General features: G+C 40.8%; 1 protein-coding gene across 8 annotated transcripts in view; it reads right to left on the bottom strand.

Moving 5' to 3' along the window:
- Positions 1 to 11,519: 11,519 nt before the first annotated feature.
- LOC117408987 (GRB2-associated-binding protein 1-like) overlaps positions 11,520 to 18,476 on the bottom strand; it is an 87,129-nt gene continuing 80,172 nt past the window's right edge. For 6 of the 8 annotated variants that reach the window (XM_034014477.3, XM_034014478.3, XM_034014479.3 and 3 more), the window contains 2 exons: positions 13,568 to 13,696; positions 11,520 to 13,392 (listed from right to left, as the gene is read on the bottom strand). In XM_034014477.3, the coding sequence (XP_033870368.1) occupies positions 13,234 to 13,392; positions 13,568 to 13,696 (288 nt within the window). In that variant the 3' untranslated portion in view covers positions 11,520 to 13,233. Of the gene's footprint in view, positions 13,393 to 13,567; positions 13,697 to 18,476 lie in introns of those variants that run through there. The other 2 variants (XM_058999296.1, XM_058999297.1) reach the window with 1 other exon arrangement.

Genomic DNA, 18,476 nt, shown 5'->3' with positions numbered 1-18,476 from the left:
TGGTATGTTGCTGTACTAATATAACAAACTATGGGTTATTACTTTATATGAATTTTCATGTTATGCACGAATGTAAGAATTGGCTTTCTGTGCTGGTGTCTTTTTTTTTCAAATAGCATATATCTATAATCGTTTGCGCGATATATTTTAATAGCAAATATATCTTCCACACTTGTCACTATTACAGTTTTGTTACAGATACATTAGTTTATCTCTAATGTAATCATAATTTTACATATAGACTGCCCCTGTTTTCATTTATGTCCCAAAATCTGGGCCGCTTTGCTTTTCAGAGAATGTCCCAAATTCTGGGCCGATTAGGTTTGCAGATAAAGGCCCTGTCCATACTACATAACCGATCTCGACAACCGTACTCGAAACCGCTCTAATTAATCCAGCTCAAAGCGTCCACACTGAAGTACCGTTTCATGTTTAGTCAGGCTTAATGCATGCACAAACCATTAGAATAGTTCAGTTACAATTCCCAGCAGCGCAACGAACCGTGGAAATTAATACGCTAGTATCCCACCATGCACTGTATTTTATTTTAAAATAAGGTGTTATGCCCCATATTAAAAGAGGTCCATATTGCATAAATGAAATATAACAAGTATTGTGGGAAAAGTAAATCCGAACACACACACAAGTAGGGCTTGAAGTTTTCAGGTTTTATTTTTAATCAGGTGAAGTCCCTTTAAACAAATTGAGCTGATTCTTTTATAATTAAACTCAGAAAAGGCTGTTAATTACAAAATAATCTTTGTTTTTACCTTCATATCTTGCCTGAGCCTAATTCTGGTCCTCTTAATTTTATTTCAAACAGAGCTGACAAATTACATAATTTGTTCATTCCCGATCCTACTTTTAACTCGCATTTCATTTTTGCAGTCGCCTAATTTAACGTTGTGTTTTTGTTATTTTCCCCACTAGTTTAACAGAGATGTCCTGACAGATTTTTTGAAGCATAAAAATGAATACCTAGTGCGGAGTGTACACTGATAGCAAGTCCTTCAGGCGCCTGCTCTGAGTATTTCGTCAAACATGCCACAAAGCATTTTGGGATATTGGAGGATACACAAAAAAAATGTAGTTTGGTATTACAGCGTCCACACTTCTGATAAACCGCACTACCTGATGCGATCTAATTAGAACCGGACTTGAGACTACCTCCTGAGGTGGTCCCGAGTCCGGTTCTCGAGTACGGTATTAAATGCTGCGTAGTGTGGACGCAAACCGTATTTAGCACTTTTAAGCCGGCTTAAATGCAACTAATACGGTTTAAAGGCATAGTGTGGACAGGGCCAAAGTCCAAAATTCTGGGCCGCTCTGATAACGTCCAAATTTCTGGGCCGCTCTGGTTTTTAGATAGCCGAGTTTCTAAGTCATGCATGCACAGTTTACCATAAACTGGATTGTGAATTCATTTAAGAGTAACACAGAGAATTGTGAGGGTCTGGAGCCAACTCCCCAGTAATGTTGTTGAAGCTGACACCCTGGGATCCTTCAAGAAGCTGCTTGATGAGATTCTGGGATCAATAAGCTACTAACAACCAAACAAGCAAGATGAGCCGGGACAGAAATGAGACTGCAACCGTCAGTAGATGAAGGCGTTTATTTTTACAATAATTAAATAATCACAAAATAAAATCATAAAAGTGAGGGAAAGGGGACTGGGAGTCGAAAGTGAAAATAAATGATTGTAGTAGATTTTCTTTTACCCTACCCTTCCCAGTCTTTTCCCTGCACCCCCTTATATGCCCTCGCTTCCCCCCTCTTTTGCGCCAAACCTGCACTCCAATTCCCCTCCACACACATCCACATGCAACCCCTGCACCTTATGAGTTTAAGAGACCAATGCCCTCCAACAGCTTCAAATAAATCTCATTGTATTGTATTAGTCAACATTTCCCTTATCTATTCCTGATAGTTTATACTGTAGGCCAGGGGTTTTCAACCTTTTTTTTTTTAAAACTGTATCCCTTCTATCTGGAGGTTTCAGCTCAAGTACCCCTTTACAATTTTCGCTCAACTGAACGGTACCTCAGTTGTAATAAAATGGAGAATAATCTGGGTGACAAACTGCTGGTTTAGGACACAATAACAAACAGTAGGCTTAATTCTTAAAACCTTTAATTACAAGTATTTGGATGCACAGAATTAAAAAGATTATTTGGTAATCTCACTGGAAACAGTCGTATTCGCTTTCTATTCTGCAAAGTTAGTATAAATAATACAATAGTGTGCACTGCAAATGTTTTTTTAAGTTAACATTTGCTTCCCATCACCGCATAATTGTGTGCCATTTAAAATGTTTACCTCAAGATAAAACTATAATAATTACTAACAATGATAAATGTTTTGTATTAAAACCAACATAAAAAATATCCAAAGAGATTCAGTATAACTTTCATGTGCTTTGCACTCTGTAGACTATTGTGGTTTCTTTCTTTGTTTTGCAAGTACTATATCCATTTTATCAAACACCGAAAACAAATTCAACCCGCCGCTATTGCTGTTACTAAAATGCAGCCGCAACTAATAAATAAAACAAAACCCATCAAAGTATGAGTATTATGATTAATAATTATATTTACCGTTATTATTCTAAAGAATGCAGAAAGATTGCGCTTCCTGATTAGGAGGCTTGGTGGTCCAGTGGTTAGGGTTAGGAACACACCTATTCTTTTGTATCTTTGACGGCCTTTTGTAAAAGTGACAGCCTTTTGACGGCATTTTTGTAAAAGTGACAGCCTTTTGATACCCAGCATACACTGCAATACCCAGCAGAGTTATACACTGATATTCTGATAGCACAGCAATTTAAATGAAGTTCGTAAGTGGTTGTGTATCTCAAATACACAATAAAAAGTGATATTTATAGGGTATACAGTTATACAGTGATACAGTGGTTTCGGCCATCTAAGGACAGGTACTGCATGGGAACCAAATAAGCTAGACGCTCGAGATTCATTATCTGCATGTCCCACGGGTACTCTGTAGCAATTGTCAACCTCCTAGCACTTTCACAGCCTGTTTGAGAGCCTGGCATAGATGGTCGATTGTGCACAGTACACTTAAAGCAGTGTTCATCTCTTTTTTGGTCTTTACAGGAATCATTCCAGAAACACAGGGATCAGTTACAGACTGCCAGTCTCATACCAGAGAATTTTTAATGGACTTCATAGCTGGTTCTGTTGCTGAAAAACACTTAAAAAACCTATTTTTTGAAATTGCAGGTGATATGGTGGTTTAAAACATCTAAGGGCAGGTACAGCATCGGAACCAAAAGGTACAGGAACTTGTGCTTCTGGATTCGTTATGTGCATGGACTGCAGGTACTCTGTAGCAATTTTCAGCCTCCTAGCACAGTCACTGCTTGTTTGACACCCAATTGTACATGCCCGTTTCTGCATATAATGCACAATGCTGTTTGTGAATCTTTTTTTTTCTTATAAATCAGTCTTTGCAGGAAACATTCCAGAAACACTGGGACCAGTTAGAGACTACCTGTGTGATACCATATCCATTTAAATGGAGTTTTAACCCTTTCTGTTGTTGAAAAATATTTTAAAAACTGCTATTTACAAGTATAGCGCAAGAGTTCATTTTCGTCCATCTAAGACAAGCTGCTCCATGGGAACCAAAAGAGCAAGACACTTGTGCTTCTGAATTCATTATCTGCATGTACTACAGGTGCTCTGTAGCAATTTTCAGCCTCCTAGCGTACGCGTTTGTTACTTAAGTAATTTAGGGTACAGTTGGAGTGACCCGGAATTTGGTACATTATCTGGAAATTATAGCGGCCCAGAATTTGGGACGTTATCTGAAAAGCAAAGCGGCCCAGAATTTGGGACATAAATGAAAACAGGGGCAGTCTATTTGTAAAACTGTGATTACATTAGAGATTAACTAATGTATCCTGTAACAAAACTGTAATAGTGTGGAAGAGATATATTTGCTATCTGTTTCAAAGAGTCAGTTTGCTGTGTAAAGGTCAGCAACAGTGTGGTTTTGTCCTTGCAGTTGCATATTGAGCTGATTTAGATGGAAGGTGATGTCGCACATAAAATACAGTTCCCTTTCAATTCGAAGATGACCACCAAGACATTACGTATGGGATATGCCTGCCCATTGGGTAGGTATTGCTGAGCTCTCTATACCAGAGCTGCCGATAGGCCCCTTCCTGGGATGATGCACTCGGTCCCGCCCACCGAGGGGATAAAACCGCCATCCAAAGGAAACCATTTCTCTTTTTCCTTCCCAAGACCATGTCTAGCTGAGCGTTGATAGAAAAGAGCTTCTCAAGTCGAATTGAGTCGATTGTATTTCCCTTGCATTCGTGCTGAAAGCTGGCTCGCCACTTTCCCAGAATCAACGACTTTGAAAAGACCAAGCCTTTTGCCTTTCTGTCTTTCAGCGGCCTCCTAGCTTGCATGGTAGTGCCCTCAAGGTGCCTCGTTGCCCTCTACTTGTAGATGGTGCTCCACTCCGCTGTAGGCTACGCGCTGCCCCGGTCGTGTGACTGCACGTAGTCCAGGCTAGACACCCCTGTCCAGTTACTACGCTGTGTTTACTCTTTTTCTGTTTAACAGCCTACATCGCTTTGCGATTGCAGTCTGCTTTAAAACCTTACAGCGGTTGCTGTTTTGTGTTTTCCTCTGCTATTGCAGTTTAAAAAGAAAAAGAGACGCGTGATCCTCCACCGGACCCCGGCTCTGCCACACCCCGCTGTGGAGTTGACTCTGCTGGACTGCCTCAGCCTGTCCTCTCGGTGCGCTTCAAAATTTAAGTTCACCCGCGGTGCCGTGGTGTCTGTTGTATTACCCTCACAGCTTTGCTGTTGTGTGCGTGTATGTGTGGTTTTATTTCACGGCCTTGCAGTTTAGAAATAAAAAATAATACAAGCATGATTCCTCCATCGGGACCCAGCTCTGCTGCATCCCGCTGTTGAGTTGCTTACGTCGGCTTGTTTCAGCCCGCCTACTCGGCAGTCTGGTTTAAAAAAAAAAAAAAAAGCAGTTACACACAGTGTTGTGTGTGTGTGTGTGTATATATGTGTTTTTTCTTTACTGCCTAGCAGTTTAAAAAGAAAAACTAGTAGCAGCGTGATTCCTCCACTGGGACCCAGCTCTGCTGTGCCCCTCTGTTGAGTTGAATCAGCAGGCTTGTTTCAGCCCACCTACTTGGCGTGCTTGGTCACCCGCCTGGCATGGTGAATGTGTTTCTCCCATAGCTGAATTGCTGTGTGTATTACTGCCTTTGCAGTTAGAAAAAAAAAAACAGTACACTTTTATTCCTGCCTAACACAGCTCCTTGAGCTTGTGCTTCACTGTGGAGCTATGCGCTGCCATGTTGTGTGACTGCATGCGGTCCAGAAGCAGGTTATCGCCGCTCTGCACTGTGGTGCAGCACCATGCGCTCCCCTGTACTGCTCTCTTGATTGCCTACCGTAGCCACTAGAGCCTATGTATCCACCCCGGTATATGCTATGCGCTACCCCGAGTTGTGTTGACTTCACGTGGTTAAGGCTAGGTGCTTCGCAGTGCTTCTGCACCCTCAGTGTTTAGATGCTCCATGCCTCGGTGCTTAGCGTTACAGCATGTCAATAACACCTGCACTCGGTGCCCCGATCCTATTCTATTCTACCTCACTCAGTGTCCTTCACGCGCCTGCAACCTTGGTGCCTGAGTGCTTCAATACACAGCTGAGCCATACGTGACATTGGGAGCCCCTGGCTAGGCAACAGGCTCAAGCCCTTGCTCTGGCCCCAGCTCAGCCAATAATGCCGGCCCCAGAGCTGACCCCGTCTGCACCAGTGGTTGCCCCGGATGTTACAGAACCGGATTTCAGCATTGCTGAGGAGGACCATGATGCGATTATATCACAGCCTCATGGGAAGGTGGCTCCTTCCTTCAAAAGAAGCCCCTACCTCCCCCTGACCATTCCTTTGGACCAGCGGTTGAGGAATTGCTGCAGCACTCTCACCGAGAACGCAAGGCATCTCGGAAGCTAGAGAACGAGACACTGGCGTCCTCTTTACTCTCCAGGCTGTCCGGCCTGGCTGGTTTATCACACTGGACTGAAAGAATGCCGATTCCATGTTCCTATTCGTCCAGCGCATAGGAAGTATCTCCGCTTTGCCTTACAGGGGAGCGTCTTTGTGTATGGATGTCATCCTATCTCCCTTGCGGCTGCATGTGATCAGGGTGATGAATTACCTGGACGACTGGTTGATCTGCCCCATTCGCAGGAAGGAGCAGTGGCCCACACAGCGATTTGTATGAAGCATCTGTTGAGACTGGGTCTCACCCTCAACGATGCCAGAGCCAATTAATACCGGTGTAAAGTACGGTTTATTTGAGTCTCCGGCTGGATTCCCTTACGATGCAAGCCTACTTGTCGGATGACAAAGTAGCTGCCATTCGCAACTGTCTGGCCCTGTTCAACAAAGGTTCACAGTACAATTGGTGTTGTGTTAAAAACTATTGGGTCTGATGGCCGCGGCTTCATCACCCACCCAACTAGGGTTACTCCACATACGCCCGATCCAAGTATGGCTCAGTGCCTTTGGCTACACCCCAAGCGCGACAGACACCGTCGGCTGACCGTGTCTCGCCTATGCTGGGAAGCTCTATGCTGGTGGAGGCAAGCCTCTCACCTGAGCGAAGGTGTAAGGATAGGAGTGATACACAACCGTCACTTGGTGATGACAGACGCACCCAACTCTGGTTGGGGAGGCAGTCTGGGCAGGCAGAGGAGTTCGTGGACCCTGGTTGGATCGCTGGACATCCCTGCACATAAATGTGTGGGAGCTGAGAGCAGCCCATGAGTGGCCCAAAGCATTTTTGTACGCTTTCCCGCCTATACCGCTGCTCCCGGCCTTTCTCGAAAAGGTCCGGTTAGAGGAAGCATCAGTTTTCCTAGTGGCCCCCAAGTGGCCCAGGAGAATCTGGTTTTCGACCCTGTGCCAGCTGTTGCACGGCCAGCCCTGGGAGTTTCCACTGCACATGGATCTCCTCAGTCAGGTAAAAGGCTCTCTTTGGCACCTGGAACCGGGCAGGTTCTGGCTATGGGTCTGGTCTCTGAAAGGGACTGATGGTTAGCCCTAGAGCTATCAGATGTGGTTGTGGGTACATTGCAGAGCACTAGGGCAGACTCCACTAGGTCCTTGTACACCTATAAGTGGAGGTATTTCCAGGCTTGGTGTCTGGCTAGAAGCCATGACCCCATATCTTGCCCCATACCAGTCATCTTACAGTTTCTGCAAGAACTGCTTGATGCTGGTAGGTCACCTTCCACCTTGAAGGTGTATTTAGCGGCTATCTCTGCTTGCCATGCCCCCGTAGATTCAATGTCTCTAGGCGGGCATTTTTGGCTACCCGTTTATTAAAGGCACTCGGCAATTACGCCCTCCCAGGAGGACTGTTCTCCCCGGAAGGAGCCTTAATATTATACTGGAGGCTCTCACGAAGGCTCTGTTTGAGCCCATACACTCCATAGAGCTGAAGTATCTGTCTATGAAAACAGACTTCCTTTTGGCAATCACCTCTACGAAGCGGGTCAGTGAGCTGCAGGCGCTGTCTGTGCACAGCTCCTGCATGCATATTTGGGAGGATGGCAGCAGGGTGTCTCTGCGCACCAACCCCAATTTCCTCCCCAAGGTGATCACAGCCTTCCACATTAATCAGTCTTGGTGGTTGCCTTCGAATTGAAAGGGAATGTTAGATTACTTCCATAACCCTGGTTCCCTGAAAGAGAAGACGACCACCAACCACGAGGTCACATCGGTCGCCCTCACAGGTTCGACAGAAAAAGAGAAATGGCTTCCTTTGGATGGCAGTTTTATCCCCTCGGTGGGCGGGACCGAGTGCATCATTCCAGGAAGGGGCCTATCGGCAGTTCTGGTATAGAGAGCTCAGCAATACCTACCCAATGGGCAGGCATATCCCATACAGCAAGTTCCTTTGAGACACATCAAAAGCTGGAAGGGAATGCGATGCAACCCCGGGGACACATGTTCCTTGCAGCATCAGTAGGAAGTGCTGGAGGGCAAGTGAAACAGCCTGCAACTCCAGCATGTTCATGTGCAGGGATGTCCAACGGTCCGACCAGGTGCTGCGGACTCCGCTGCCTTCCCAGACCGCACCCCATCTAAGTTGGAGGCGTCCATCGTCACCACTTGACGGTTCAACACTATTCCCATCTGCGCACCTTCGCGCAGGTGAGAGGTCGTCCTCCACTAGCGCAGGGCTGCCGAGCACGAGTGAGACACTGTCAGCCGACGGTGTTTGCCGAGCTTCAGATGCAAGTGAAACGCATTGAGCCACGCATTGAGCTACGCTTGTAGCGGGCGCATGTGAAGTAAACCCAGCTCGATGGCTGATACAGCTGCGGCCATCAGACCCAATAGTTTTTGGCACAACACCAAGGTAACCTCTGATCCCTGTCGAAACAGGGAGAGGCAACATCGAATAGCTGCTACTCTGTCGTCTGACAGGTATGCGCGCATAGTACTGGAGTCCAGCTGAAGCCCCAAGTACGTAGTGCACTGCACCGATGTAAGCCGACTCTTTGCATCGTTGATGGTGAGGCCCAACCTCGGCAGATGCTGTGTCACAATTGCCGTGTCGGCCACTGCTCCGCTGCATACGCCCTCTTCAGGTGTATTTCCGTAACCCTACACTGCGGGTACGGACACACAGGGTCTTTAGGGTCTTTAATCCACAGCACAATACAAGCAAAGCGGGGTTGTGTGATCGGGTCAACAGACAGGTAGACACGTAACAACAACATATACTTTTTATTTCGCCCAGCTGGTGGAATCGCTTGACAGCAGGGGTACAGCAAAGCCCAGCCCCGGTGGAAGAACTGCGTTCTCCCCAGGAGTGTAGGCTTGAAAAGACACACACACACATACTCCTTTAAATCAGTACTGCACAGGCAGTCGCTCACATATGACAGACAGTAAGAAAAGGCAGCCTGCAACGCAAGCGAGCAGGCTCCTGAAGAAAGGAGAAAGAAAAAAGAAGCTTTGATTTGGAGAAGTTGATTCCACAAAAGCGGCAAGCCAGCTTTCAGCACGAATGCAGGGGAACTGCAGTCGACTCAGAAAAGCTATTTTTCAAAATACGCTCAGTTCAACACAGAGGTCTTACCTTACCGTCTTGAGAGGCAAAAAGAGAAATGGTTTCCCTGGGATGACGTGTTTAATCCCTCGGTAGGCAGGACCGATGACGTCACCCCAGGAAGGGGCCTATCGGCAGCTCTGATATAAAGAGCTCAGTAAATACCTACCAATAGGCAGGCGTATCTCATAAGTAATGTTTTGGTGGTCGTCTTCGAATTGAAAGGGAACCGGGAATAAGTAACCAACTTCCAGGTGGTCTGGAAGTGCTGTATATTGCAGCCGTGAAAAATGGTTCCCCTAGCAAGTGTGTATTCTAGGGCACTTGGAAATGTACAATTCACTGTTCACTCCTGACCTTTCAGCAGGCATTTATAAACACTACATAGACTATAATGTGAGTCTTGTATTAAGAAACCAAGGGGAACCATTTTAATCTGGTAATTTTGTAGCTGTTCAGTTCTGGCAGGATTTAGCCAGACAGCAGCGAGAGGCTGCAAGCATCCGATTCCACCAGGTTAAACCACAACAACAACGTCAATAAATAGGGCCCGACGTAGTGAGTAAAAAAAGAAAGAAAAATGCCAAAACATATATTTTTAACAACAATCTACAGAATTTGTTCTTTAATGTATTATTATAAATAATAAACTCAATAAAAAAGTAGCAATACGTATGTAACACAATATGGCAAGTTCAACTAATAAGCCACAAACTATACATCCACGAATGTACTGAAATTAGCTAGCTGCTTAAAAAATAAATAAATAATAAAAAAGATAATACTGAGAGGATGGCTGTTTAAATAACCATTAAATAGCCTATAATTAAATGGTTTCATTAGTCTTATCAATTATTTAACAGTGTGTCCTGGTTCTGAGCTTTGAAAATCTGGTCACCCAATACAGACAAATAATAATGCTGGGTGCATTTACTTTGCTGCCTCATACACGTTTAGTTGAGTGGAAAATGGCTGCCTTACCAAGCGACATTATAATTTTTTTAATTATTATTGTAAGGAAAACAAATTTGTACCTTGGTAATATTTTTCCCCTTTAGCAGATAATATTGAATCAATTTATTGATAGATAAAAAATAATAACAGAAAACTGCAAATGAGGCAAGAAAATGATCAATAGTTAAACTGTTACTTATTTGATTAAACTGGTTTTTTAACTTAGCAATTTAATTTTGTAAAATTGGCTATACCAAAATGAAAGGGATGCCAAGAAAATGTATTGAACATTTTCAAATATATATATATATATATATATATATATATATATATATATATATATATATATATAGATATAGATATAGGTATAGATATATATATATATATATATATATATATATATATATATATATATATTTTTTTTTTTTTAATGTTAAATAAAACCAAAGTTACTCATACATTAAAAAAAATATATAAAATATATATGTATTTATGTTTGGTAATGATTTTCAAACATTTAAAAAAGGAGTTGAGTCATAAATATGACTGGCTTGTTTTACTATATTCAGGCCACCTGCCTATTACATTTATTTGCATCTCTGAATAAATAACCGTTCGCCTGTCAAAAATATCTAAGTGGTCATGGCGCTTGGTACGCCCTGTACATATAGTACCAGTGCACTCTTGGCTGTCACAATTGCAGAAAGCCATTTCTGTTGTAAAATGAAGAACCATTCTGTGTTGGTTGAAAGCATTGTGTGCTATTGCAGGTATGGAACGTCTTGCTTATTGCAATATATTGCCTATTTTCGTAGAGGGGGACGATCAACTATTTAAGGATACCAAGATGTTGGTAAGCAAGTTGTCTGAGTGGGTAAAAATGGTCCATACATTACCTCAGTCATTTGTTGTTCCTAGAAAATTGATAAGATTTTGGTGTACCACAGCTCTTGTGACAGCCAAGACAGGAATGTAATAAACATTCAAAAATGAGTAAAACATTTTCACATTACCTTATCTGTTAATACTAAGTCTTCAATAAGCATTCTCAATAACCAGAAAACTAATGCATAAAAGTGGTGCCTAAGGAACCCAGCAGGTGTCATTGATTGGATGTATAACACATTTCTGAGCACCCAGACTGCTTTTTGCAGGGCACACGTGTACACACATACATATCTACAAAGGGTGAGCACCATGAATGGCTTTTAATAGAAGTTGCAGTACTGCAGCAAACCAGATGGCTCATTATGACCCTAGGGTGTTCCTTTTAAGGCATCCTATGGTTGGAAAATAGGGCCTAATCATAAAGAAAACTAAGAATGAAAAATGTGTGAATATCAGGGGAAATAATTACCATACATAATGTTCTTGTTTATTTAGTTTACTTTAAAATGTACATTTGTCTTTAGATTTTATTTAAAAAAAAAAAAAAGAAAATACAAAGCATCAGTATTTATTTTTGTTTGTTTTGCAACAAGTAACTTTTGCATGAGAAGAGGACATTATGTTATTTGGAAATAAACAGTTCAGTATAGGCACAGTTTTCAAGGGATACATGCTGGCAAATATTTACAGGTGAGCTCATAAGTCTGCTAGACAAAACAAGACATACATGTGCTTCAGGTATTCCTTGTCTAAATACAGTGATGTTAGTAAAACCTTAGTACATTTACAAACAGCAAGATTCATAATAGAGTTTAGTCATCAAATAATCATTCTTATATACAGACACATCAGAAGTATTAAGTTGTTTAGATAAGGCAGTGTCACAGGAGAAAAAGCAGATGGAAAACAGAATAAAAACAATAGTAATCTCTGTGAAAATGGGGCTCCTATTAAGTTAATATCTGTTTTCAAAAGAAAATCAATTGTTTTAAGAAAAAAACTTGATAACATTTGCACAAAATCATATTGGTTGCTGTTAAAAAGAGGTAAAAGGAGTAAGAACAAAAAAATAATAATAATCCTGATGCTAAAATAATCTGGCACTTGTCAGAAGGCATCTTGTACAGCAACTTTAAAAAGGTGTTATCCAACATTTCAAGGACCACTGCAATACTTACATCTACAATTGGATTGCAGGACCACTAGTGTTCAAAAGATGAAGATTAGTTGTAAAGATGACTTATAATAAATACATTATAAATGGATAGCTGTATTACTATTTATGAAGTACCTGATTGATACCTTGCATAACAAAAGGGAAGCTTGCAAGCTACCTCTATTACCAGCTGTCACAGTTAACAATGCCAACATATATATATCATACAAATGGTTTGCTTCATACCAGAATTCTTATGCCATCACATTCCCTCATCTCAAAGGTGCAGGATTCTATCCTGCAGAATCCACAATTTTATTTTAATAATGCAGATATTTAAAACACTTAAATGGACACTTCCATTAATATACATAACACTTTTTACACAGGCTACTTAGGTACATTTACTAGATGTGGAGCAAAGAAAAAGGAAATAACAGACTTACAGATTTCACTACAATCGGAAGGCAACCAGCAGATTTACAAAGCAAAAAATAAATCAATGTTTGCATGTTCATATTAGCATTTAGAGGCCACCTCAAGAACATGTTGATACTGAATCAGCTGTGATGGGCTTGCATTTGTCAAAAATCTGACATAACCCTAGTTTAAATAAATGATAAACTAAAATGAATTCACAAATACTACCCAAAATGGATGAGAAACAAAGTGTGACAGTGAAAAAAGTTCTTATCCAAGAAAACAAACAGGAAATTTGATCCAATTCAAATCTGTTCTTTTATATGTAAAAAAACAAACCAAAAAAAACAGTGTTCACTGTTCCTGAAGTCATAAGCTGTACTGGCATCTTTCAAGGCTCCAACAAAACAGGTAGATCATTTTTGTCATGTTCACAACATTGCGTACAAATTGTAAGCCTACGTGTGATACATTTACAAATCAATCTGCGCAGGACACTCAGTTCAAACAGGCTGTACTGTAAACGAAACCACTGGCATTTTTTTCCCCTTTCGTTGCCGAAAGTTCATACAATAGTGTTCCTTTGAGCATCTGGGGGCAGTTTTATTACATGTTCTGCGTTTACTCTTTGACCTTCGGTGGTCTCTGCCTCAAGTCTCAAGTTTTATGACCGCTGGAAAAGTAAAATGGTCACTTTGTGCCTTTCGAAGGAGTCTCTGACTCTGTGGACTGCCTCCCGTCATTCCACGCCTCTCGGGTGTTTTTCAGTGCCTGTGTTCTCTGTTGGTCGACCACCACGTAATCCACTCGCTCGTCTGACGATGTGTTACTTGTACCATTGCTCTTCTTCTAGAAAACACAGAAAAACAATGAACAGAACATGAGACTTGCCTCCCAGAAACCTTTGGTATGTTTCAGTTTATAAACTGCCTTGTAACTTGTGATAAAGGTAATGGCTGCCTGAGAAATGCTTATAAAAAGTATAGCAAGGAGATATTCTGCAATAGGTTTACGATGACCATACCTTTCTAGGTGGTGTTGATTTTCCAGAGTCAAGGTCCAAATCTAAGTATTCCACCTGCTTATCCCCTTTAGGTTTCACCATCGGACTGCTTCCACCATCGGCACTCAGCTGTGCTCCAAGTTTTACATTCTGTAGCAACAAATACATCATTATTTTAAACCTTTCTTTGGTAAACACAACTTCATTATGCTTACATTCTCTAATAAGTTATGAATGTGTACTTCTGTACATAAGCTCACACAACTGTTAGGGATGGCAAATACTAAGTCACGAATTACAGGCTTTCCTTAATGAGTAAAATATCTTGTATCCATCATGTAATCTGTTCATCCCATACATATGATTAACAGATTACACAATGTATTGCAACATGACAATATATTTTAAGTAACCTACAGGAATGACAGTAAATGTTCTATGTAGAAATGTGTCTTGCATCATCTTCCATATGGAATCATTTTAATATTAAAACACACCGGGTCAGATTTACTCCAAAGTTCAGTGTTCACAATTGATGTAAAAGGAAATTAACCTTTTAAAAACTAAGCGCTAAAAGCTTCTCAAAATAAACACAGGACATACAAATTGACATTCATATTAGGTAATATGTACAGGAATTATTGAGCTAGCTCGGGGTCCTTTAATACTTAAGTGTTATAGAACATTTTTGATAACTGTAGCGTCCCTTGCTATCTGCATTATTTTTTTTATTTTTTTATCAAAACGCAGTTGTATCTCTTATTACTTTGGCGTTTCTTCATCAATATTCAACATTACTACTGTTGTTTCCTGCAGGTGGTGGTTCCAAATTTCCAAGGGTCCCTGACTTGAGAACACCACCAAACATACTAGCATGCAAGTGCAGTACATCTTTGGAACCTCATCAAATAAATGATTTATCCAAATCAGGGTTTTAATTTAAAAACAAGAGTTTTGAACAGACATAGACTGGGACCAAATCAAAACTTTGACAACCCGCTAATCGCACTTAACAAAACTGTATTTAATAGCGTTTTCTTTTTTTGTAAGTACCTTATTTCTTCTACTCATAAAAAGAAAACGCTATTAAATACAGTTTTGTTAAGTGCAATTAGCGGGTTGTCAAAGTTTTGATTTGGTCCCAGCCATAGTGTGTGGCAACAGTAAATGAAGTTCTGTAAAGCTCAATGAAGAAATCTAACCTGTTCGGAGAAATCTATTTGCCTGGCAACTAGTCCTGTTGTTTTACAACCACTGTTGAGATCAGTAATGTGAGCCATCACGTTCCTGGTATACTGTATAATTCAATGTTTCCCAAAGTGGGGGTCATAATGACCCCAATATGGGTTGAGGCAAAGTTTCTGATGGATCGCCAAACAATCTATAAAAGACGTTCAGTGCACACTATTAACTTATTGTGCTTATATTCAAAATAAATATAATTTGCATACAAATCACCAGCAGTAATTATAAACAATTATTATTTTTTTTATATATATCACCAGTCTTCTACTTTAAATATGAACCCGAAAATAAAGCATGAGGACATTTTATTTGCTGTTATTTGTGATTTTGAAAACAGTTGTTAAATTGGAAGCAAAACGAAAAAATGTCTAATCCTACTTGCAGTTCTCGCAATTGCCTACCTTGTTATATTAACTTTGTTTTTCTTACATTGGAAACGAGGATGATCCGTGTACTCAGTGTGTCATTTGTTGTGTACTATTGGCTCACAAAAGCCTTAAGCCATCCAAATTGAAGCGGCATCTTGCGATACGGTGTCGAGAAAGCTGATCAATTAGCTAAACATCAAAGCGTTCTTAAAAATATCGGTCACCGTCTCAGAGAAGGCGATGAAGGTGTCCTACCTGGTTACAATGCATATTGTAAAAAACAAAAAACTACACAAAATTGTTGAGGAACTAATATTACAAGTGGGAATCGACATGTGCAGTGAAATCCTCGGTGCCAGTGCTGCAGAAAACTTAAAAGTAACTCCACTGCTTTCTAAACCGTGATGCTCTGGCCGGTCAGGGGTTAAATCGCTCTAGGCCCCTTATTTCAAAGTTGATTCTCACAGAGGGGGAACCCCTCTACATCCATCATATGTATTTATCCCAACCCAAAATGGATATTGATACAAAAACAGCGGGCAAACATGGCACAGATAACTCATTCTGGCTTCTTATTCGCATACAGCAAATGTAACACAAATTGAACAAATAACTGGGGTATTTCAGGGGTTAAATCACTCTGGGCCACTGATTGAAAAGTTGATTCTCATAGATGGGGAACCCCTCTATGTCCCCCATGTGTACTTATCTGCCCAAAACCGATTTTGATAGAAAAACGCCTGGCAAACATGGCACAGACAGCGCGTCATACTGTTGATGGATGGACAACGACACCAGTGCCTTCTGCCAGTTTTGTTGTCAATTCAACGCTTGTTATAAAAAGTAGAAAACACTAGTGGAGGCTTTGAGCAAATTGTTGATGCTCATAATGCATCAGAGTAGAAAAATGCAACATGTCTAAGACTTTTGCACAGCAGTGTACTTAAATGGCAAAAGCACTAAACTCAGTTGGCTAAAATAGGTTGCATTTCTTAAAAATGATTTATCAGACAAGATAAAAAAAAAGGAAAACAAATTGCTTGACAGGGAAGAATACATATGGATCACGTACAGGGCTTCTGCTGGATATCTACTTTGAAATACTGCACCAAACCCCATGCCAACTTGCCATATGTGCCATGTTTGCCAGGCGTTTTGTATCAAAATAGGTTTTGGGCCAGGACAAATACACATTGAGGTCATAGAGGGGTTCCCCCTCTGTGCGAATCAACTTATCAACTTTGAAATAAGTGGCCCAAAGCGATTTATCCCCTGAAATACCCCAGTTACTTATTAAATTTGTGTTACATTTGCGGGATGCAAATAAGAAGCTGGAATGCAAATAAGAAGCTGGCCGAATAAGAACATGGCGAATAAGAAGCCAACTTCAGCATCGTGGTAAAAGGTGGTAATACTTTTGAGCAGCATTGCAAAATTGAGGCATTCAAAGTAAAGCTGCAACTGTGGCAGAAACGAATGACAGAATGTCGTTATGACTGAATTTATTGAAAAGAACAAGGAGTTTGATGTCTCCATTACCAAATGGGTAATTGACCAACACTTAAAAGCCCTTTATGATAAGTTTCAGGACTACTTTCCTAGAAACCCACGATGAGTATGGCTGGGTTGATGATCCTTTTTGCCGTGGACGTAGCAAATATCTCTCTTTGTCATACCAACTGGGGTCACAGCTCATCGATCTGTCATGTGACCTCTCAATAAAAGGTAAATTTAACAATTTACCTCTGAAGAAGTTGTGGCTCCTTGCTGTAGGCAAATACCCAGAACTCGCTGGTAAGGCAATTTCAATATTACTGCCATTCACCAACAACACCTATCTGTGTGAAGCAGCATTAAAAACAAAATACAGAAACAGGCTGCATGTAGGTAACGTGTGGTGTAGTAAGTGTCAGTAGTGGCTAGCCTAATCTTTGACAGGTTGTTGGTATGTTTGCAATGCTTGACGTTGAATTGAAAACTGTTTTTCAGTGTGTTGCAACACAATTTAATTTAATTGATGTTAGTTTAATACCATTTGGTACTAATAATTAATTTGATAAAAGCAAACATTTTAGCAACCTGTAAAACTATCAAAGCCTGAATGCTTATAAACAGTCAGCACTCACATATCCAACCCTATAAAATTTTGACTTCAGTGATGGTTAAACAAGTGTGACGCATATCTGATTATTTCATTATCCCCGTTCCAACCCTTGTCCGTTTTTTCAGGGAACACAAAAAACCAGTAACTATTTTTTTTTTTCTGTGACAGATAAACAAGTACATTGTAACATTGAAGAGATGGGTTTTGAATCAGAATGGGTAAGTTTTACGGTTAATTATATAAAATGGGGATTTATTTTATTGTGCTGACTATAGTGTAGTATAGTTACAAATAATTGAAACGTCACTTTTTGATTGATTAAGTATTTCAGTTAAAATACCGAATAGTGAATACTTTTCGGGTTGTGGGTTCATTATTCCAGTGTTCATTTGGGTTGCCAATCAAAAAGTTTGGGAAACACTGCTGTATGATCTGGGCTGACTTATCAACGCTGAGGTTTCAGACAGACATGGGCCCGATTGCTGCGACACACTAATTTTAGTAACAAATCTCAACAAAGCAGATCTAAAAAACACGGGACAGGTCTACTGCAAATGCTCCTACTCTTACTGCCTCACCCCACCTCACCTCCTCTGTCCTCTCCCAGCCTGACACTTCCCTCTTAACAGGGGTAATGGGGACAGTACAGTAGAAGGACTCTTCTCTACAGAGCAAAGAAAGGGAAAGAAAAGATGGCAGGTGTCAGAAAAAGAACTGAAGAGAAATACAAAGGGAAAGGGTGCCAGAGTAGAAAGGAAAACAAATAAAACCAAAAGCAACAGATGAAATGGGAAAAAAGAAACACGATGCAACAGTTCAGAGATGACAGTAAAAGGACCCCTTTTCACTAGAATTAAAAGCTGTTTTCTCAGTTTTTCTTTTCATATGTATTTTTTTAATTCATTCATTTGATGGAGATAATTAGATTTTTTTTGTTTGTTTTAGTGTTTGTGAACGAAGTCCTCAAGGACAGGAGAGGGGTGAATAGTACTCAAAAAGAGCTCACAAGACCCCAATCTTGATCTCGAGGGGCCTTTCCCAAGCAGTGGCTGCCTTATTTAATAATGTATTATACTAAACTGTAACCATTTCATCTCTTCTCCTGAGGGCACCTCAACCTCTACAGCGAAAATGTTATGTGCCCTAAATTACAACTGGTCTGATACATTTTGATTGTCAATTTAAATACATTGTAAACAGAACAGTAGTAAAG

This window comes from Acipenser ruthenus, chromosome 2 (assembly GCF_902713425.1).
Source record: "Acipenser ruthenus chromosome 2, fAciRut3.2 maternal haplotype, whole genome shotgun sequence".
NCBI classification, from domain to species: domain Eukaryota; kingdom Metazoa; phylum Chordata; class Actinopteri; order Acipenseriformes; family Acipenseridae; genus Acipenser; species Acipenser ruthenus.
This window is presented reverse-complemented; position numbering and strand designations above follow the sequence as displayed.